This window comes from Tupaia chinensis, unplaced genomic scaffold (genome assembly GCF_000334495.1).
Source record: "Tupaia chinensis unplaced genomic scaffold, TupChi_1.0 Scaffold000561_1, whole genome shotgun sequence".
In the NCBI taxonomy this organism is placed as follows: Eukaryota; Metazoa; Chordata; class Mammalia; order Scandentia; family Tupaiidae; genus Tupaia; species Tupaia belangeri.
Genome location: NW_006160074.1, coordinates 4176346 through 4198303, shown reverse-complemented (window position 1 = coordinate 4198303; position 21958 = coordinate 4176346). Strand labels below are relative to the sequence as shown.

The window sequence follows — 21958 nt, the reverse complement described above, 5'->3', positions numbered from 1 at the left end:
GGCTTTTTACCACTGGCACCACCATCTGTCCTTCTCGGTATACTTTTTAAGGCTTTAACATTGCCCTCCTTTCTAGTGTTCTGTAATCTGAAAAGCAAATCATTATTTTAAATAATTTCATGATCTAATTGTTATTGATTTTTAAATATTCTAGCCTTCATTTTTTTCAGCCAGTTTCTCACATGGAAGCTCCCTCACTTTTCAGTCATTTTATTGTTCCTTCTATCTGTTATGAGGCCCGTGGGCAATCTAGAAGCACCATTTCAGGTGGCCTGGGGTTGACAGTGATGGAGTGAGTCTTCACAGGCTTTTCTAACCACACACTACTATGGGCTTTTTTTTTCTGTCACCTCAGTGAAATTTACGTATGGAAAGGCAGTTACCATTTAGTGGAAGAGGTTTATGTAAAATATTTGAGGGAAAAAAATTAAACTAAAAGTGAAATTACCAAGTTCCTTTGGGTAAAAGAAAAGTAAGACCAACTTGATATACCAGGTACCCTGATTATGTGTCCAGTGTATGTGTTCTCCAGTGAAATATCAGGAGAATGGTACTACACTTAGTGTACCATAAAGAAGAAAGAAGAAAGACCTACTCAGGGCCATTTACGATGGCACACGCCATGCTCTGTAGGCTGGGACCACTTGGGAGGCCCAGATTCAATGCCCAGTCCAACCTAAAGACCAGGCGCGGTGGTATGCGCCTTTAATCCTAGCAGCTCTGGGAAGCGTTGGCAGGAGAATTGCTGGCTTGAGTCTGGTCTGGGCAACATACCAGAACCCTGTCTAAAGGCGAGCTGGCACAGTGGCATAGTCCAGCTGGGAGGTTGAGGCAGGAGGATTGCAATGTAGCTGGACCTTGTCTTAAAACAAGTAATACCTTTCGAGAAAGAGTTTTATCTCAATAAGAATTAAAGTCTGTTCAGAGTAATATAGAATAGATAGTATACAGTTTTATCAATTAAGTAAAAAAAAGTATAGAAATAAGTAAGAGTAAAGAGACTTGGAACTGTTAGAATATATTCTAACAAAGGACCTGAGATTTGGCTGAAAGACATTACTTTGTTAAATCTTGACATGTGTTCTCTTGCCTGTGGGTTTTTGTTTTTGTTTTGTTTTTAAGGTCTTTGCCATAGGGCATGTGTACTCACAGGAGAGAAACAGAGAATAAGAGAGAAAGTGAGAAATCACCCCCTGGGAGGATGGCCATGCTGTACTCCCTTCTCCTCCTGGGATTTTGGGCACACACATGTGCCTGGCATGACTTTCAAGTCATGACCAGGACTTGAACCATGGTCAACCATGTGGGAGTCCAGAGCATCAACCACTATAACACCTGCTAGCCCTGTGATTTTTTTTTTTAACAATTCTTTTTGCCCTAAAAAAAAAAAAAAAAAAAAAAGGGGTTTTTTTTGTTTGTTTGTTTTGTTTTTTGTTTTTTTTAATCAGGTATGACAAGAACACAATAAAACTGTTAGGTAACAAGGAGCTCAGTTGTCAGATTCTTTTATTTTCACCTAGCTACATTCTCTTTCTAAAATGTCCCACAAAAGGTATTTCCTCTTCCAATGTAGTCGGGCTCTGGAAATATTCATGTTTTCTTCTCTAGAAGAGAAAACAGTCTTCTCTCTTGCTTTGTTTCAGAAACAGGCATAAAAGGGAAAGGGAGGTGATTTCAGCTATTGAGAAATAGCGCCAGTTCTCTGCTCTTTTGTGCAGTAAAGAAGTCTTGCCCTAATTTGGTATCAGTCAGTCTTGTTTTGTCCAGAGAAAAGCTAAGAGCCCTGGGTTGTGTTTTGCTAAAGTGTTTTCTGCTAACTGTGTTTTTAGTAAATAACATGCTTAGGTTTCTCTTTTTAAAATTTGACAAGCAAGTATGTGTGTTGCAGAAGAGAGTGAGAAAGTACCCCCCTCCATACCCCTATGGGGCATGGTCACACCACAATACCTTCTCTTTCATTTCTTCATCCTTTGGGATTTTGGGTACACATGCACAGACATGTGCTTGTTTTTGTTTTTGTTTTGTTTAAGAATTGTTTAATTTTGGGACCTGCAGTTGGTGTAATGGCAATGTTGCTGGACTCACATGTAGTCCACCACAGTTTGAGTCCCGACCCGGTGGCTTAAACTCACGCGAGGCATGTGTGCGTGCATGTCCAAGATCCCAAGAAGAGAATGAAGGAGAAGGGATTGTAGCATGGTCATCCCCCCTGGGGGGTGATTTCTTGCTTTCTGTCTCTCTGTCTCTGTCTTTCTGGCGAGTACACGCGCCCTATAGCAAAAACCTCTCCAAAAAAGGGAACCAGCAGTTAGCGTAATGGCTATGTCGCTGGACTCCCACGTAGTTGACTGTGGTTTGCGTCCCGGACCCGGTGGCTTAAAACTCATGCCGGGCACGTAAAAGAGAAAGAAAGAAGAAAGAAAGAGAGAAAGAGAGAATACCAAATTCTAATGCACAAAAATTCATGCTTTCTCCCATGCCTACCCCACCACAGGGCTTTTTGTTAAGCCAAGACTTATAGAGATAATCTGTAGTAAAGCAAGGAGAAAGAAACTAACACAGAGACCCACAGTTGATCTAAACCACTCCCAGGCACAACTAAGTCCACCCTTAGCCTAATAATACTGAACAAAATGCCTATGCATATCAGAATTTAATCTGTAGATGAGCCACAAGTCTCTGAAACACATGACTTCTGGAGGAAAACAGGGAGAAGAGAAATGTGGTCTTTGGTGACTGGATGGTATGGAGGAGGGAGCAATCAGGGTAGCTATTTTATAGGCACACAAATATAAGTTACACCTGTAATCCTAGAAATTTGGGAGGATTTTGACATAGTGAGACTCTGTCAAAAAGACCTGTCATGGGAACCAGCAGTTAGCGTAATGGCTATGTCGCTGGACTCCCACGTAGTCGACCGCGGTTCGCTTCCCGGGCCCGGTGGCTTAAAACTCACGCCGGGTGCAAGTGCATGCGTGCCCAAGATCCTGAGAGGAGAATGGAGGAGAAGGGATTGTGGCATGGCCATCCCCCCTGGAGGGGGATTTCTCGCTTTCTGTCTCTCTGTCTGTCTGGCGAGCGCACACGCCCTGTAGCAAAAAAAATACCTCTAAAAAAAAACTTGGAGATTTTTTTCTTAAAGTTTATTACTTTCAACAGCAAGAAAGATGGCAGGACTCTAAAAGGGTCCCAGTCCCCTCATTCATCCCTAGGCCTAGCCAACCCTAGATCATGCACACATGATACAGAGAAGATCAGCATGTCCTGTGTGCAAGACTGCACACAAATTTGTGAAGCATTCCATATTTTTTAGTCTACGGAATACATTTTATATATACATATATATAAATGAATAAGTCTCTAGACAACAAACCAGGAACTCCCCATGTGCGTTAGGCTTTCAAAGTTCGAATTTTACTGCTACGTCACTTTCCTTTTTAAACATTTATTTATTTTGTTATGATTATTATTTTTTTATTTGACCAGACAGAGATAGAAAGGGAAAGTGAGAAAGCAAGCCACCAGGTCCAGGACTTGAACCACAGTCAACCCCTCCTCTGCCAGTGAAGTTTCTTTTTTTTTTCTTTTTTTAAGACGTATTTTATTTAACTTTATTTAATTTGACCAGAGAGGGGGACACACACACACAGAAGGTAAGTGAGAAAGCAAGCCGCCAGGTCTGGGACTCAAACCGTGGTTGGCCATATAGGATACAGCTCTCTTACTACTAGACCATGGTGCCAGCCCTGAGTTTTTATTTTATGTTTTCTCACTTGACACTGTGATAGCCCTAATCACCTCTTTCTTTTCTTCTGTAGCATTACCAGGAATGTGACAAGGTCGAGGTATGTTGGAGCTGATTTCTGTACATGGCCCCTTCCCCTTGCAAGTTGTTATTGCTCTTTGAGCCTCTTTAGGACACAAGCCAAGCAGCCAGTTTCCCTTTCACCTCAGTGAGTGTTAGCACCTGGGGTGGCCGCCAGTGTGAACCGTTCCATTTAAACCATCAAGATCTCTGTATTTGATTTTGATTTCTAGGAATTAGGACCTGGAAATGTTCAAAAAGAAGTCTCATCTTCCTTTGACCGAGTTATCAAGGAGGTAAGAGATGAATTATATTCCTCGCTGTTTTCCTAGATCAGTTGCATGTGGTGTGGCAATTGTGGAATCAGAAGGCCTGTATGTTTAATGAAATTAAATTTAATTTAACTTGAACTTTATGATAATTTAAAGAGCCTGGCATTTGTCTGTGTATATCATACGAAAGAGAGGACCAGTGCTTGCTGTTTGAGTAGATGCAATTCAAGGAAATGAATTTTGCCCACACATTTCATCTTTAAAATTAAAGAGGTCTTTTTAAAATTTAAACTGAAAGTTTTCTAATTAATAGTGTTGAAAACCTCTGGCAGAGGGTAAAAATGGTGATCAGGCCATTTCATTTCGGGTATTTTATATCCACACGTATTTTTGTTAGGTTGTTCCTTTTTTTTTTTGGAGAGGTTTTTGCTATAGGGTGCGTGTGCTCACCAGAAAGACAGAGAGAAACAGAGGGACAGAAAGTGATAAATCACCTCCCAGGGGGGATGGCCATGCCGCAATCCCTTCTCCTCTACTCTCCTCTCGGGATCTTGGGAATGCATGCACACACGCCCAGCGTTGAGTTTAAGCCACCGAATCCAGGACTCGAACTGTGATCAACTACATAGGAGTCCAGTGACATAGCCATTATGCCAACTGCTGGTTCCAGTGCCTGGCTTTCAAAACTACTTTTGTGTGTGTTGTGGGGGGTGACCACTACACCACCTGCTGACCCCTCCATCTATTTTAAATTAATTTTTATGAATGGTGAGAGAAAGGGTTCTAGTTTCTTTTTTCTATATACAGATACCCAAATTTCCCAGCACCAATTATTGAAGATATTATTCTTTCCTAAGTTAATGTTTTTGGGACCTTTGTTAAAAATCAGTTAACTTGGGGCAAGCAGGTGACTTGGTGGTTAAAGCACTGGATTTTCACACATTTCGAGTCCCAGATTCAGTGGCTTGAAAATCACTCCAGGTCAATGTGCATGTGTGCCCTAAATCCCTAGAGGAGAATGAAGGAGAAGGGACTCCAGCATGGCCACCCCTGGGGGGGTGATTTTTCACTTTCTTCCTCTCTTTTTCTGTCTTTCTTTGGCAAGTGCATACATCATATGGTCTATATATATATACACACACACACATATACATATACATATACATATATATAAAACCATCAACAAATAGCTTCTTATTTTTTGTCAATTAAGCATTTTTTAACCTGTTTTTCCTTCCCTTTCCCTTTCCCTCCCTTTCCATACTAAACATTTTTATTCAGACTTTATTGATTCACAAAAGATCTTAAAGTATGGACAAAGCTAGCATCTAGTGACAAGTGCGCTGTAATTTTCTTCTGAAACAATTTTTTTTCCTCTCCATTTCCCCTTTTATTAAAGCGAGGTATAAACTAATTCGCAAAAAAAAAGAAAAATTAGGTTAATCTCAGTTTGATCTGTTATTTGCACAAAGCCCCATAAGAATTTAATTTCTTTTTTTTTTTTGAGAGATTTTTGCTTTAGGGCACGTGCGCTGGGCAGACAGAGAGAGACAGAGAGATAGAAAGCAAGAAATCATCCCCCAGGGGGGATATCCATGCCACAATCCCTTCTCCTCCATTCTCCTCTCGGGATCTTGGGCACGCACGCACACATGCCCGGCGTGAGTTTTAAGCCACCAGGTCCGGGACGCGAACCACAGTCAACTACGTGGGAGTCCAGCGACATAGCCATTACGCTAACTGCTGGTTCCCAAGAATTCGATTTCTAATGCAAGGCAACAGAGATTACTGTATTATTGAGCTTACACAAATAACTATTCTGCCACAAATAAGAATACTCACAAATATTTTCCTAGCAAAGGGGTTAGGAAAGGAGAAAAGTTTTTGTTTCAGTTAAAAAAATCTTTAACAAATTACTGGGCCCAACAACTTTTAAAAGAAGACAAAAATCCTTAAATCTATAAGACAAAGCATAAAAGAAAATCAATAATGCTTTAGAAAAAAGTTACAGAATTCTTTTTTACCAGTTCAGTCTTGCATAATCTCTTTTATTGAATTTGCAGTGTTACTGTGGTCTGACCTTTCCATTAACATTCAACATTATTATTGATATTTCAGAACTTGTCCCTACCATTAAGTTGGCCTTTTTCTTGGTCATTTTTTGTTCTCTTATTTGTCTGTCTTTAATTTTCCTTGTATAGTACTCCTTTCAAAACTTCTTGAAGAGCTGGGCTGGTGTTGGTAAATTCTTTCTGGTTTTGTTTGTCTGAGAATTACTATTATTAGTTTTAATTTGACCCATAGAGAGGGTGGGAAAGACACAGAAAGAGAGAGGTAAAGTGAAGCTACCAGGTCTGGACTCAAACCACAGCTGGCCATTTGGGAGTTCAGTGCCTCGTTATGCCACCTACCGGCCCCAGCAAGGCTACTCTTTCACTTCTTAGTCTTCATTGCTCAAATAATTATTTTTTTAGAGAGTGATTTTTACAGTAAGTTGCATGCACTCACCTGAGAGACAGAGACAGAAAGTAGGAGTCACCCCCTACACCCTGGGAGGATAGCCACACCACAGTCCTTTCTCCACTATTCTCTTCTTGGGACTTCGGGCATGTGTGCACGCATATCCTGTGTGAGTTTTAAGCTGCCAGGTCCGGGATTCGAACTGCAGTCAACTATGTGGGAGTCCAACAACATAACGTTATGCCATCTGCTGGTCCCAAATAAAGAATTACTTAGTTTTGAGGCCAGCAGCTGGCATGGTGGTTAAAGGTGGACTCCTACATGGCCAGCCATGGTTCTAGTCCCATAGCTGGCAACTTGTTCTCTCACTTTCTCTCTTTCTCTCTCTCTCTTTTTTCAAATTGAAATAAACAAATAAAGTTAAATCTTTTTAAAAAGATTTGATTTTATTTGTTATTATTTATTTATTATATTTATTATTATCATTTTAATTTGACTACAGAGACAAAGGGAAAATGAGAAAACAATCCATCAGGTTTAGGGCTTGAACCATGATTGGCCATGTGGGAGTCTAGCGCCTTAACTATCACATCACCTGTCAGCCTGTCAAGCTATCTTTTAGAATTCCACAGTGTTTAGTAAATGCTGCTTTCTTAAAGTATTTATTCTAAAACGAACATTGCTAAAGGTCTGTACATCTGATTAATCAGCTGTTTTAAATTTCTGATGTAGAGCATGTGTGCTCATCAGACTGAGAATGAGAGGGAAAGTGAGAAGTCACCCCCTGGGGGGCGGGGACCAGCAGTTAGAGTAATGGCTATGTCTCTGGACTCCCACGTAGTTGACCGCGGTTTGCATCCTGGACCCGGTGGCTTAAAATTCACGCCGGGCGTGTGTGCATGTGTGCCCAAGATCCCGAGAGGAGAATGGAGGAGAAGGGATTGCAGCTTGGCCATCCCCCCGGGGGGTGATTTCTCACTTTCTGTCTCTTTCTGGCAAGCGCAAGCGTCCTATAGCAAAAGCCTCTTCAAATAAAAAAAAAGAAGTCAACCCCTGGGGGATGGCCACACTACTGTCCTTTCCCCTCCATTTTCCTCTCAGGATTTTGGGCATGTACGCACATGCACCTAGCATGTTTTTCAAGCCTCCATGTCCATAACTCGAATTCCCACATGGGATCCAGCATGCCTTGACCACCATGCCTCTGGCTAGCTATTCTATAACTTATCCTTGAGTTTGTTTAAAACTAGGGAGATCTGGGGACCAACAGGTGACATGATGGTTAGGGCACTGGACACTCCCACATGGCCGACCATGGTTTGAGTCTCAGACCTGTTGGCTTGCTTTCTCTCTCTCCCCCCTCCTTTCTGATCAAATTTTTAAAAATAATAAATAACCATTAAAAAAAACAACAACAACTAGGGAGACATGTCCCAATATGCAGTCTGTTTTTTTCTTTTTTCATTCTGTATGTTTTGGCTTTAATTAGCTTATCCTCTTCTACAGGATCTTCTCTTAACTACACCATTGGAATAGGGGCGAAGTGTGTCTTATCTCAGTGATTGGAGATAATGCTGAATACAAATGAGAATTACAGATGTGTGATATACACGACCCCTAGTTCTACCTCCAGGTGTTATAATTTTCTTTTTACTCCTTACATTCGTAGGCTAGGAAGATAGATTAGAATAAACATAGTAGCTGTAACTACTGCACAGTTGTAGGGTTGTGGTTACAAAAATTGTTCTATTACCTTTGAAATTTTGTAACTGATTAAGTAGAGCTGACATTTATCCAAAGTAGAAATAAGAATCTCTGGCAACTAGCCGATAGTGTAATGGTTACGTCGTTGGACTCCTATGTAATTGAATGCGGTTCAAATCCCGGATCCGGTGCTTAAAACTCACACCGGGCACATGTACATGTGTGTCCATAATCCTGATAGGAGAATGGAGGAGAAGAAATTACAGCATAGCCATCCCCCTGGGGGGATAATTTCTTACTTTCTTTCTCTGTTATTGTCTGTCTATCTGGCGAGAGCACATGCCCTATAGCAAAAAAAATCTCTCCTAAAAAAAAAAAAATCAGAATCTCTGAAGTCACTCACACTAAGACAACAGTATACTCATTTTGATAGATACCTCACGGTTTCACTCCAACTTGGTGACTATCTCCTGGTGGACTTTCTCCGTTTCTTTGCTTTTTCTCTTATGTTTGAAATGGAGAAAATAGCAAATCTGCTTTGCAGCAAGATCTTGAGAAGTAACTAACAGCATTGAAACCCTTGAGTGAAAGGTATGCTAGAATGTCTGTGTGTTCTGTTGAATTCCATTCAGGTTCCTGTTCCCAGACTCAGCATGAATATGTGTCGCACATGCTTCTTATCCTCTGCTGCAGTATCCACCCCATTCCTTCCACAGGATGTTGAATGTCATTACTTAGATTTCAGAAATGTGTGTTGATTGTTTCTAGACAACTCGAGAGATGATCGCTCGGTCTGCTGCTACCCTCATCACACATCCCTTCCACGGTAGGTTATAGTTCATAATAGAAGTTGGATTGCTTCACTTATATTTGCTTTCTCCCCATCACTTAGATAGGCGTACATGGGAATTGTCTGAGTGTCCTAGCTGCATGTCTTTGGTTTGTTTGGTTTGGTTTTTATCCAGTTTTTCAAAGTGTCTTTTGGTGGGGAAAAAGCATTTTTTTCCCATGACTATCAAAACATATCTTAGTAAAGTTCTTTTTCTTCTTGTTGTTCTTTTTCTTAGCCTGAGAGTGCATGTGCTTTGCCAAAGAGGGAGAACATACACCCCAGTGTGGCATGGTCATGCTGCCATCCCTTCTCCATTTCTCCACCCTGTTAGAATTTTGGGTACACAGACACGTGCCCAGTGTGTTTTTTCTCTTTTTCCCTTTGATTATTTATAAAATTCCATTTGTTATTTAATTTGACCAGAGAGAAACGAGAGAGAGAGAAAGGGTAAATGAGAAAGCAAGCCACCAGAACTGGGACTCAAACTACGGGAAGCCACATGGGAATCCAGCATCTTAACCACCACACCACCTGCTGGCAGCCACCCAGTGTGTTTTTCAAGACCCCAGGGCTGGAATTCAAACTGTAGTCTGCCCTGTGGACTTCCATTATGTTATATAGGGCTGGCCCTCAATTTAATTTTTTGGTTAAAAGAATATTTCATTTGTGGCCAGCAGATGGTGTGATTGTTACATTGCTGGACTCCCACATAGGCAGCGCACCTCAAGTCCTGGACCTGGTGATTTCAAACTCACACCAGGCATGTGTGTGTGTGTGTGTTTGTGCTCAAAATCCCAGGAGAAGGAATTGCAGTGTGGCCATCCCCCTGGGGAGTAGATTACCTGCTTTCTGTCTCTCTGTACAGCGAGTGCACATGCCCTGTAGCAAAAATCTCTCTCTAAAAATAAGAAAGAGGGAATCAGAAGTTAGCATAATGGCTATGTCGCTGGACTCTCACGTAGTCGACTGTGGTTCACGTCCCGGACCCAGTGGCTTAAAACTCACGCCAGGCACATGTGCGTGCGTGACTAAGATCCCGAGAGGAGAATGGAGGAGAAGGGATTGCGGCGTGACCATCCCCCCTGGCGGGTGATTTCTCGCTTTCTGTCTCTCTGGCTCTCTCTGTCTGGCGAGCGCACGCGCACTATAGTGAAAATCTCTCCAAAAAACATTTAAAAATACTGGCAGGTGGTATGGTGGTTAAGAGCACTGGACTTCTACATGGCTGACCACGGTTCAAGTTCCAGACCTGGCGGCTTGCTTTCTCACTTTCCCTTCCCTCTCTTTCTCTCTCTCTCTCTCTCTGTCCCTCTCTAGTAAAAGTAAAAGTAAATAAAGTTGAATAAAATAATTCTTTGGATTTTTTTGGGGGGAGGGGCGGAGAGATTTTCACTATAGGGCGCGTGCGCTCGGCAGACAGACAGAGAGAGACATAGAGACAGAAAGCGAGAAATCACCCTCCAGGGAGGATGGGGACTCAGGCACATGCGCCCAGTGAGTTTTAAGCCACCGGGTCCCGGACGCGAACTGCGGTCAACTACATGGGAATCCAGTGACATAGCCAACCAGCTAACTGCTGGTTCCCAATAAAATAATTCTTTAAAAAAGAATTTTTATTTTATTATTTTCATTACTTTTTTATAATTTTATTTTTATTTTCTACAGGATTATTTATTTGTTTATTTATTTATTTGGTAATTTGACCTGAGACAGAGAGAGAGAGAGAAATGGAAAGTGAGAAAGCAGGCTGCCAGGTCTGGGACTTGTACCATAGTCAGCCTTGTGGGAATCCAGCATCTTTATCCACCATGCCACCTGCTGACCCCATTTTTATTATTTTTTAATTTGATATGAAGCCTGTGTGCTCATGAGAGAGAGCCAGAGGGAGAGGGAGAGAGAGAAAAGTTGAACAGAATAAACTACCAGGTCTGGGGCTTGAAATGCGTGGTCAGCCATGTGGAAGTCCAGCACCTCAGCTACCACATCACCCGCTGTCCCCAACTTCAGTGAAGTATTAAAAGTCTCTTCTCTCTGTGTTCTACAGTGATCACTCTGAGATCTATGGTACAATTCATTGGCAGAGAATCCAAGTACTGGTAAGTGTTTTTGTTTTCAAGGAGTCAAGAGATTCACTGAAGTATTAGAGTTACACTGCGTTTACAGAACAAATTCATGTGTCTTAGATCACATGAACTACACAAAGTCCAGTAAAATAAGAAAAAGTGGGCCTAGACATGGTTAGGTACCCGCCCAGATCTCAGAACCCTGAACCCTGTGAGAACCCTGATCCCTGTGTAACTGCCACACCTTAGTTAATGTCTTCACTTCTGTCTCCAAATTTGTCTGTGTTGTGAGAGTGTGCTAAAAAGTATGAGGGAAGGATGCTGTAAATTCGACCTTGTCGAAAGTGAACACTGAGGGAACCAGCAGTTAACGTAATGGCTATGTTGCTGGACTCCCACGTAGTCGACCGCAGTTCGCGTCCCAGACCTGGTGGCTTAAAACTCACGCTGGGCGTGTGTGCGTGTGTGCCCAAGATCCCGAGAGAAGAATGGAGGAGAAGGGATTGTGGCGTGACCATCCTCCCTGGGGGGTGATTTCTCGCTTTCTGTCTCTATGTCTCTCTCTGTCTGTCTGGCGAGCGCACACGCCCTATAGTGAAAACCTCTCAGAAAAAAAAAAAAGAAATGTACACTTAAATTATTTTGCTTATAACTCCAGAATAATCTTAGTGTTGTCTTCTTCTGTTCCTAGTGGACTTTGTGACTCCATAGTAACCATCTATCGGGAGGAGGGCCTCCTGGGATTTTTCGCGTAAGTAAATATTGATTTGTGTGTATGTAGTTTTTGTATGAGTGGAAGAGTTTTCTGATAATAGGGATAGTGAATCTCTGGTCAGTTGCTGGGGAAAATGTACACCCTCTATTTATGTCAAGTAAAGCTCTATTTAGGCCCCTCTGACTTAAATTCTCTTGTAAAGATCATAAATCTTTGCATATAGATACTTAAAATGCATGAAATGGGGTCGAGCGGGTGGTATGGTGGTTAAGGCGCTAGACACCCCCACATGACTAACAACAATTCAGTTCCCGGGCCAGGTGACTTGCTCGCTCACTTTCCCTCCCTTTCTCTCTCTGTGTCACTCTGGTCAAATTAAAATAAATGAATGGATAAATAAAATTAAATAATTCTTTTTAAAAATGCTTGAAATTTTTTTTTTTTTTTTATTTTACTTTTTATCTTTATATTCTTCTTTTTTTTTTAGGGAGAGGTTTTCACTATAGGGTACGTACGCTCGCCAGACAGACAGAGCAGAGAGGCAGAAAGCGAGAAATCACCCCCCAGGGGGGATGGTCACGCCGCAATCCCTTCTCCTCCATTCTCCTCTCCGGATCTTGGGCATGCACGCACACGCGCCCAGCGTGAGTTTTAAGCCACCGGGTCTGGGACGCGAACCGCGGTCAACTACATGGGAGTCCAGCGACATAGCCATTACGGTAACTGCTGGTTCCCAAATGATCATTTTATTTATTGTTATTATTATTACTATTATTTTAATTTAGGCTCACCAGAGAGAGAAAGTGAGAAAACAAGCTGCTAGGCCTGAGACTTAAACTGAGGTTACCCATGTGGGAGTCCAACGCATTAACCACCACACCACTTGTTGGCCCCAGCAATGAGGATTTTGTTAACAGCAGAACAAGGTTCCACCCTTGTAATAAGTTCCAAATTATATATGATTAATAAAACAAGATAAATTTTTTTTAATGGGAAAATCATCATACCATGTATTTTTCTTATTCTAAGAGAGTAAATTTTGCAAGTCTGCTTTAGCAGAATTTAGACTACCACTGACATTCTTTTCTGTCAACAAAAACTTTGCATTACTAACTAAACAGTCTTTGTAAAGTTTCACTGTCTCTACATATTTCATTTTTCTTTTTTTTTTTCCCTTCGGTTTGTCAGCGGAAATATGCTGTCCAGGGAAAAACAGAGGGGCATGGTCACACCATAGCCGCTCTCCTCCGTCCTCTCACGTGACGGCACATTTCCCATCAGCTGGATCTGGTACCCTAGCCACACACTTGACCATATGGGATCCAGCGCCTTAACCACCAGGCAACAAGGCAGCCCTCCAGTTGATTTTATCTCAGTATCATGAGTACTCTGGGAGCTTTATGGCTGTCAGGTGATGTTCTTCCCACTGTTCCTTGCTGCTTTGCCAAGGTCCCCCAGACCCTGAAAACAGGTTTTCTGATGTTTCTTATCTATATCTGTCTTTGGACCATCCTTCATAATTTTTCTCATCTTTGGCCCTGCCAGATTTGACTATCAAATAGTTTAGAATAACCATATTCCTACTCTGATAGCAAGTAGGAGCATATCAGTCAGCTGCGCATACCGCATGGCTTCTGGCACAAGGAAACCTAATGAGAGAGGTCCCAGTGGCTGAGGGTTGGGGTAAGTATCAGTGATTCTCTCAGGCGACATCCTCAGAGCACTTCAGAAGCGGTCCAAGAATGAAAAGCTCAGTCTACCATGCTTTTCTCGGAAAGAGTCAGGAGTTCAGTGTTCAGCATCCAGGAACCATGTGAGCCGAGGCCTTCCCGAAGGCCTTCCTGGAGCACAGCCTGCCCCACACGAACCAGTTAGCCCTGGACGGCCAGCTGCAACGCAGGGCCTTTGCTTGAGAACACTTCACTTGCCAGAAGAGAAAAATCCAAAGGCCTCTCTGCCAGGTGGAGGAGGGAGTTGTGGCTCTTTGCCGTTACAACAGAACAGGGATGCAGTCTTTTTCCCCTCTGCACAAACTTTGGAAACAGTACATTCAGGACCTTTGCAGTGGTCTCAAGCCAGACAGTGATCTCAAGCAGCCAAGGGTGATTCAAGAAGCCTAGCTGTTACAGGCAGATGTTCGTGCTGCTGTTATTTCAGTCACAAAATCCAAATACCCTTTGTATGTGGGTGTTAAAGGAATTCTGCTGGAAACCAAGCACATTTTCAAAAGTATCAGCAAAGAAGACCGCCTGAAAGGTATCCCCAGGCTAAATTGTATGTTCACTGTGGAAATCAACTTGTATCCCACATTTAATGGGAGCAAAATGCATCTTCACTTAAGAGAGCAGTCTGTGAAGAAGTTTAAAGCAAAGGGCACGATCACCCTCTGAATTTGTTCCTACCTAAAGTGACTGTTTTGACAACTGAAAATTGGAAACCATTTCAATTCCCACCTTTTAATAAAGGGATGGCTCAGCCAGGTCATTACAGTTCACCTCCAGCCAATGAAAATCGAAGCTAAGCACATTTAATAATATGAGAAGATACAATGGGTTGAGTAAAGAGTCAGGGAGTAGAGTATGTATTTCTAAGTAATCTTAATTTTTTTAAAATAATTATTTTATTTAACTTCATTTATTTTAATTTGGCCAGAGAAGGAGGGAAAGTGAGAAAGCAAACCACAAGGTCTGGGACTCGAACCACAGTCAGTCATGTGGGAGTCCAGTGCCTTTAACCACCACAACACCTGCAGCCCCAATGTAATCTTAATTTTTATTACTCACCTGGGGAGAAACGACTGGTAGAAAACATAACAAGGGGCAGGACCAGCATTTGGCCTAATGGCTATGTCACTGGACTCCCATGTAGTCAACCATGGTTTGAATCCCAGACCCAGTGGCTTAGACTCATGCCAGGCGCATGTACGTGTGTGCCCAAGATCCCGAGAGGAGAATGGAAGAGAAGGGGTTGTGGCATGGCCATTACCCCTGGGGGGTGATTTCTCACTTTCTCTCTCTCTGTCTTTCTGGTGAACGCACGTGCCCTGTAGCAAAAACCTCTTCCCCCTCCAAATAAATAAATAAATAAAATTTTTAAAAATATAATACTGGGAATGAAAGGCATTAAGAGATCAGGGCCAGCATGTGGCATGGTGGTTAAAGGTGCTGGACTCCCACATGGCCAACTGTGGTTTAAGTCCTTGATCTGGTGGCTTCCTTTCTCACTTCCTTCTTTGTGTGTTTATTTTTGGTCAAATTAGAAAATAATAAAAGTTAAAATAATTCTTTAAAAAAAAATTTTTTTAGAGTGGGGCATTAGCAATCAGCTTGAAGTCCAGCTATTTAACCAGACCAAAGCAGATAGGCCTGGGTTCTAGTGTTGGATATCTATTCTGTCCTTTGAAATCTTGTAATTCTTTGAGAAGTATTTGTATTTTATAGATTATCTTCTATTGGTCACATTTTTCAGTTCTTATTTTTATTGTTTCTTCATGTAGGGGTCTTATTCCTCGCCTCCTAGGTGACATCATTTCTTTGTGGCTCTGTAACTCACTGGCCTACCTCGTCAACACCTATGCACTGGACAGTGGGGTAGGTTGACTTTGGTGAAATGTGCTAGTGCTAACTTTTCTGTATTCACCTGGCAGCATGGTTAGCTTCATTAGCTTTCAACGGAAGATGCAGTTTGCTACATGCTATGCTGAACACCATAAAACTAAAATCAGTCAAGTTTTGAAAGGCTAATGGAATGATCCATACTATTGACTGTAGAGAGATGCATTCAAAAGTCCCTAAGGTCTGAAGAGTATCAAGAGAGTATGCCCAAAAGTTCTAGCTCTGATAGACTTCAGGGAGATCACTTCTTTGTTGATACCTAATTTTAGAGGACATTGCTGAAGCAAGGCAGCTCTGTGGAGTGTCTGGGGTTTTTATCTAATCTGGAGTGTTCAGGAGGCCCCTATATTGGGCTTTGTAGACATCTCAGCCTGAGAAGTTTCAAGAATAAGGCTTTACTAGAAATGTCTCAGCATTTAGGAGAGGTTCCTCCTTACACAGGCAGCCCGATAGCACGGTGAAAAATAGAACACATCAAGATAAGACTGAACCCATATTGTAAGCTTATTTAATGAAGAGACATCTTTTCCAAAGTGTCTATTACGAAGCTAGCTATACACAAAGGTAATTGTCCCCTGAAAACACTGTCAGTGTAGTTTTCCAAGGACTCCATGGTACTAATCTCATTTTCTTTTGTTTTTGAAATCCTGAGACTGTTACATTTATTACTAAACCATCTTAGTTAATGTGAGTTGAATCAAGTTGATCATTTGACTACTACCTTTTTATGTTTCTTTTTACAACTATCAAAGAAACATAATTTAGAGGTAGAATATGTTGATATGATTGTGGGCAATTAATATTAGCTTCATGTTCTGATTCATTCTAATACACAGGCTCTTTTTCTCCTTTAGGTTTCTACCATGAATGAAATGAAGAGTTATTCCCAAGCTGTCACAGGGGTGAGTTTTTTTAGTCCTTTATTCCCCTAGGAATAATTGTATTTTGTTCCATTTTTCTTTTAAATCTGTCATGTGTCATTATGCTTTAAAGCCACCAGATATCTCACTAGGAAATCTCCCTCAAATTTGTTAACATTTGTCAAAGGTGCGAATAATGCCGAGCTTCTGCCCCACAGTGACCGTAACAGCAGCAGGATCCGTGTTGTGGTGCTCTTCATCTTCCAGGGTGTGTGTGTGGGCATCACCTGTCTCATCCCTGTCCCTTGTTCTGAGGCCTCACACTGTGCTTTGCTGACCCCAACCTGAAGAACTTCACCCATTTTATCACTGTGGAGTCTTCTAATGGTTGACTTTTTTATTTTAAATTTATCCATTTATTTCTCTCATGAGAGAAAAAGAGAGACAGAGGGAGAGAGGCACCCCCTGTAGGGATCCATATACCACAATCCACCCCCAGACTCAGCCTGTTTGGATCATGGGCAGGTGAGTATAGGGAGACCTTGGGAAGTGAACCTTGGCCTATCTGCTTGGCCTAGCATCATGGAGCACCAGGCCACTGCAGCTGGTCCTCCCATGGTTTTCTTTTCTTTTTTCTTTTTTGGTGTAGGGCATGTATGCACACTAGAGAGAAGGAAAGTGAGAAATTACACCCCTGCGGGGACTGCCACATTGCATTCTCTTCTCCGTTCTTCTCAGGATTTTGAATGCACGTGCATGCGCACCTGATGTGATTTTCAAGCCACCAAGTTCAGAACTCAAACCATGGTTGGCCATGTAGGAATGCACCACCTTAACCACCGTACCACCTGCTAGTCCCACATGGTTCACTTTTTTTTTGAGAGAGAGAGAGAGATACTTTTGCTATAAGGTGCCTATGCTCAGAGAGAAACAGAAAGCAAGAAATTACCCCCAGGTGGGATAGCCATGCCACAATTCCTTCTCCAATCTCGTCTCGGGATCTTGGCCATGCAGGCACACATACCCGACTTGAGTTTTAAGCTGCTGGGTCTGGGTCTTGAGCCATGGTCAACTACATGGGAGTCCAGTCATGTAACCATTACATCACCTGCTGGTCTCCCCCATGGTCACTTTATTTTGTTCAATAATAATTATTTTATTTAACTTCATTTATTTGTTTATTTTAATTTGACCAGAGCAGTGGGAAGTGAGAAAGCAAGCCCTCCAGGTCTGGGACTCAAACCGTGGCTGGCCATGTGGGAGTCCAGTGCCCCTAACCACCACGCCACCTGCTGGCCCCGCCCCATTGTCACTTTTAAAGTAGTTTTTTTTCTTGGTTTTTTTTGAGAGTTTTTTTGCTATAGGGTGCGTGCACTCGCCAAACAAGAGAGGCAGAAAGCAAGAAATCACCCCCCAGGGGGGATGGCCACACCGCAATCCCTTCTCCTCCATTCTCCTCTCGAGATCTTGGGCACACACGCACACGCGCCTGGCATGAGTTTTAAAACACCAGTTCCAGGACGCGAACCACTGTCGACTACGTGGGAGTCCAGCAACATAGCCATTACGCTAACTGCTGGTCCCAAAGTAGATTTTGTCTTTATGTTTGTATTTTCTGGCTTTCTTCTGGGGTGTCCGGATATGCTTTATGTGTATTGACTGTTTTCCTAACAAGTTTGGTTTTATTTGAATGAGGACTTACTCCCAGAATAAGAGTTATCTTCCAGAGCTGGTAGTGCATTTGAACACAGCTGAATCCCCAAAAGACAGTCCCAGGACCTCCCTGAGCACACAGGTTTCTCACATGCATACACACACATGCACACACACACCCAGAGTCCAGGCCAGCTAAGACTGGGAGCCGGTCATTGTAAGAGAACTCTGTTGGAAGTGCCGGTCTTTCTCTTTGTCTCTCATGGAAGAAATAAATAAATAAACGGTAAAAGACAGTGTTGGATGTAGTGGTGTGGTAAGAGGAGGAAGCATCTACAAACTCAAAAACGTATAATTTAGTCTTTGCAGGGATAATGAGAAAACAAGACGACTGTCAGCGTATTTAACCACAGTGTCACTACACTTTGAGAGGAAAAGAGAAAAGAAGGCAGCTAGGAATGACCTAGTAACTTGCTGTATCTTTTCCATTTCACAGTTCTTTGCCAGTATGTTGACCTATCCCTTTGTGCTTGTGTCTAATCTTATGGCTGTCAACAACTGTGGGTAAGTACTCTGCATTTCTTACCCTAGTGGTTGGCTGCCTGTATGCCTGACTTCAGGTGGCCCTAGTGGAAGTTTGGGAAAGGAAAGGCAGCGCTGCTCTTACTAGGTCCCAGATTTCTTTCCCTGAAAGCCCCCCACACCCCCCTGTGACAGCAGCAGTGTGTTAGCTTATAAGCAGCTGCCTCATACTCTTTTTTGGAATAGGAAAGAATGTAAATAATATTTCTCAAGTATTTACAATTAATGTGCATATGCCAGTAGTGTAGGTCCTATCTCAAAAGATTGAAATAGTTGTCATATTCTATTTTTACATCTTGCCTTTATTTTAAATCTCTCTCTTTCACAAGTGACAAAAGGTATGTTAGGCATTGAGTGGCAGCTTGTACCTGCTCTTCCCAGGGGCTTCATGGAGAAAGCCAATTTAAAGAAAGTGAAGTGGGAAGTTTGGTCTGTGGAAAGTGTCTTAACCTTTCTCTCTATTGGTTGGGAAGGTGGGTAATTGATTTCCAACCTCTAGATGCTAACTGACCCTCCAGAGTTGGGCAAAATTTGGCTCTTGGAATTCTGTCCAGTATGGTACCTTATATAATATACCATGAGACACATAATTGTTTTCAAGCTAGATACCAAATAGCTAGGTGGAGTTATGAAGAAAGTATGACTGTCTCATTACATTCTGTTTCTTTTCTTTTTTAAATAATTATTTAATTTTATTATCATTATTTAATTTTACCAGAGAGACATGGAGAGTGGTGGAGAGTGGTGAGGGAGTGAGAAAGCAAGCCACCAGGTTCGAGACCAGAACCAACCGTGGTCTGCCATGTGGGAGCCCAGCACTTTAACCACCACACCACCTGCCAGCCCAACATTCTGTTTGTTTTCTGATTAACAGAACAGCCATGTTTCAGCCTGGAACATACTTGAAAAATTAGTTCAATATGTTAATATTATTGCTCCTTACCATTTTCTCAAGGGGAAATGATTAGGGGTTATACCTGAGCAGGAATATATAGTCACCTCTGTTATATCTGTTGTCATGCATTCAGGTTATTTGTGAGCACTGGGTTATATCTAAGTAGCATGTAGTAACCTCTGTTTATATCTATTGTCATGTATCTTTTCTTTTTAAAAGAATTGCGGGCTTTTTTTTTTTTTTTTTTTTTTCTTATTTTGGCCAGAGAGAGAAAGAGAAAGTTAGAAAGCAAGCCACCAGGTCCAGAATTCCTTAGTTGGCCATGTGGGAGTGTCCAGCACCTTGACCATTACACCTTCCACTGGTCCCCTATTGTCACATATCTTTGTGAGCACCAATTAGTTTTGGTGTTTTGTTTGTTTGTTTGTTTTGTTTTTTTCAATTTGCTATAGGGTACTTGTGCTCGCTGGAAAAAGAGGGAAAGTGAGAACGCACCCCAAAGGGGATGGCCATGCCACAGTTCCTTCTCCTATAGGGCCTGCATGTGCTCGCCAGACAGAGACAGACAGAATGCGAGAAATCATCCCCCAGGGGGGATGGCCATGCCGCAATCCCTTCTCCATTCTCCTCTCGGGATCTTGGGCACGCACGCACAAGTAGCCGGCGTGAGTTTTAAGCCACCGGGTCCGGGATGCGAACCGCAGTCGACCACATAGGAATCCAGCGACATAACCATTACGCTAACTGCTGGTCCCTCCTCCATTCACTTTTTGGGATTTGGGGAATACACATGTGTCCAGAGTGTTTTTGAAGCGTTTTGGGTACAGGATTCAAACTGCCCAGTTGACCATGTGGGATCCAGCTGCCTTAATCACCACACCACCAGTTGGCCCACCAATTTGTTTTTAAGTTCCCTTTGTCTGCTCTTTAATCATATGATTGCTATTTTCTAGAGTTCTTTGTCCACAAATGAAAAACCTAAATGTTTTAGAAAACAAGATTAAAATTTCTATTAATTTGAATCCTAAATATAGTGGTGGAAATCCCTTATAGATGCTTGCTCTTTCCCCTGCTCCAATATAGTTTGTTTTATTAAAACTAAAATCGCCTCTAAGCGCATCTTATAAGTAGGAGAATATTTTGACAGAATTTAATCAAATTCTTGAGAGACATGAGAGACTGTTTGATAGTAACATGAGTAGCTAATATTATATTCTGTTTCAGGCTTGCTGGTGGGTCCCCTCCCTACTCCCCGATATATACTTCTTGGATAGATTGCTGGTGCATGCTACAGAAAGAGGTATTTCTCTCATTTTGTTCTGTTATTTTTGTCCATTTTTTCAATGTCTTGGGAATCCCAGGTTAATACTTACAGTTTACACTTTAAGCTGTCAGTTGATAAATATCATAAATGGTGTCATTTATGATATTTATAATGTCACTCTCTTATAAAAGTATAATGTGATACTTAGAAATCAGCAGGGATAATGAAGAAGTAAGAATCCCTACATTTGACTTAGAAACCATTTGAGTAACAGATAGGGTCATGGTTATTATTGGGTTGTTGGAAAAACCATGATGTATTTTTGCATAGAAGCAGAAGAATATGTCATGACTTTCTGACAGCCTAATAAAATGAAAGCCTTCAGACTCCTTTTGTCCAAACTCATCTTTTTTTAGCTCTTCAGAATACCCTTATTGTTCAAATGTTTTCCCACAATATAGATGAGAGTACTGAAAAATAAGATTTATTTATGACAGATTCTTTGTCACACTGGTATTGACAGAGTTGATCTCTTAACATTAGAGTCTTGTTGGTAGATGATTTTGTCCAACTCTAATCTATGGTTGGTTCTTGTGAGGTGTATCACCTGCTCCCCAAAATTCTTGATCAGTGTAGGCAGTGCTGTGTTAGAACTGAAAGAATGGATGGGCTGTGGGCTAAAATCAGCATGGGATCACTTAAAGTGGCCATCAGTTGAAAGCTGTTTTTGAGTAGGAAACACTTTTTAAAGGATTGAGGAAGAAAGCATGTGAAGAAGCTCTTTGTTATTTTAGAGCACTAGTGATATATCTGAGAAAGGCCTTTTGTTCACAGTGCTCCAGCTTCCGCTGCTTGAGCTGTGAATGAAAAGGCCTCAGTGTCCCTGTGTGTGCCCAACAAGCCCCTTTGCAGTGACAAGTTCTAGCACTCAGTGATTGTGGTATAGGCCTACAATGAACATTCTGGGTTTCATTCTGAGTTTTACACTTTTGTTTGGACAGTCTTCTAGTGTGGTCCCCATTTAAAAAGAAAGATAGCCTTCTATGGCCCTCTCTGTCTGTCTGGCGAGTGCACGCGCCCTATAGCAAAAACCTCTCCCTCCCAAAAAAAGAAATGTAACAATTTTATTAAAATATTTTTAAGAAGCTTAACACTGTTCTAAGTACTTTATACATATTGACCTATTTGATAAACCCAGCTAGCAAGTGGTAGTGCCAGAATCCAAACTGGGCATTCTAA

The 21958-nt window shown here is 41.9% G+C and overlaps 1 protein-coding gene, 1 non-coding gene and 1 pseudogene across 3 annotated transcripts in view; all 3 read left to right on the top strand.

Moving 5' to 3' along the window:
* Nucleotides 1-21958, top strand: part of MTCH2 (mitochondrial carrier 2) — a 29820-nt gene that overhangs the window by 7157 nt on the left and 705 nt on the right. Inside the window, exons 4-12 of one of the 2 annotated variants that reach the window (XM_006157832.3) lie at nt 3819-3845; nt 4039-4101; nt 9010-9067; nt 11118-11169; nt 11828-11887; nt 15348-15441; nt 16320-16367; nt 18475-18542; nt 20680-20755. In XM_006157832.3, the coding sequence (XP_006157894.1) occupies nt 3819-3845; nt 4039-4101; nt 9010-9067; nt 11118-11169; nt 11828-11887; nt 15348-15441; nt 16320-16367; nt 18475-18542; nt 20680-20755 (546 nt within the window). The remainder of the gene's footprint in view (nt 1-3818; nt 3846-4038; nt 4102-9009; nt 9068-11117; nt 11170-11827; nt 11888-15347; nt 15442-16319; nt 16368-18474; nt 18543-20679; nt 20756-21958) is intronic. The other variant, XM_006157833.3, reaches the window with a different exon arrangement.
* On the top strand, nt 3209-3310 carry LOC114009555 (U6 spliceosomal RNA). Its single transcript, XR_003550955.1, has one exon. It is a non-coding gene; the product is annotated as a U6 spliceosomal RNA (small nuclear RNA).
* LOC102488461 (ribonuclease P protein subunit p29 pseudogene) lies at nt 13504-14494 on the top strand (annotated as a pseudogene).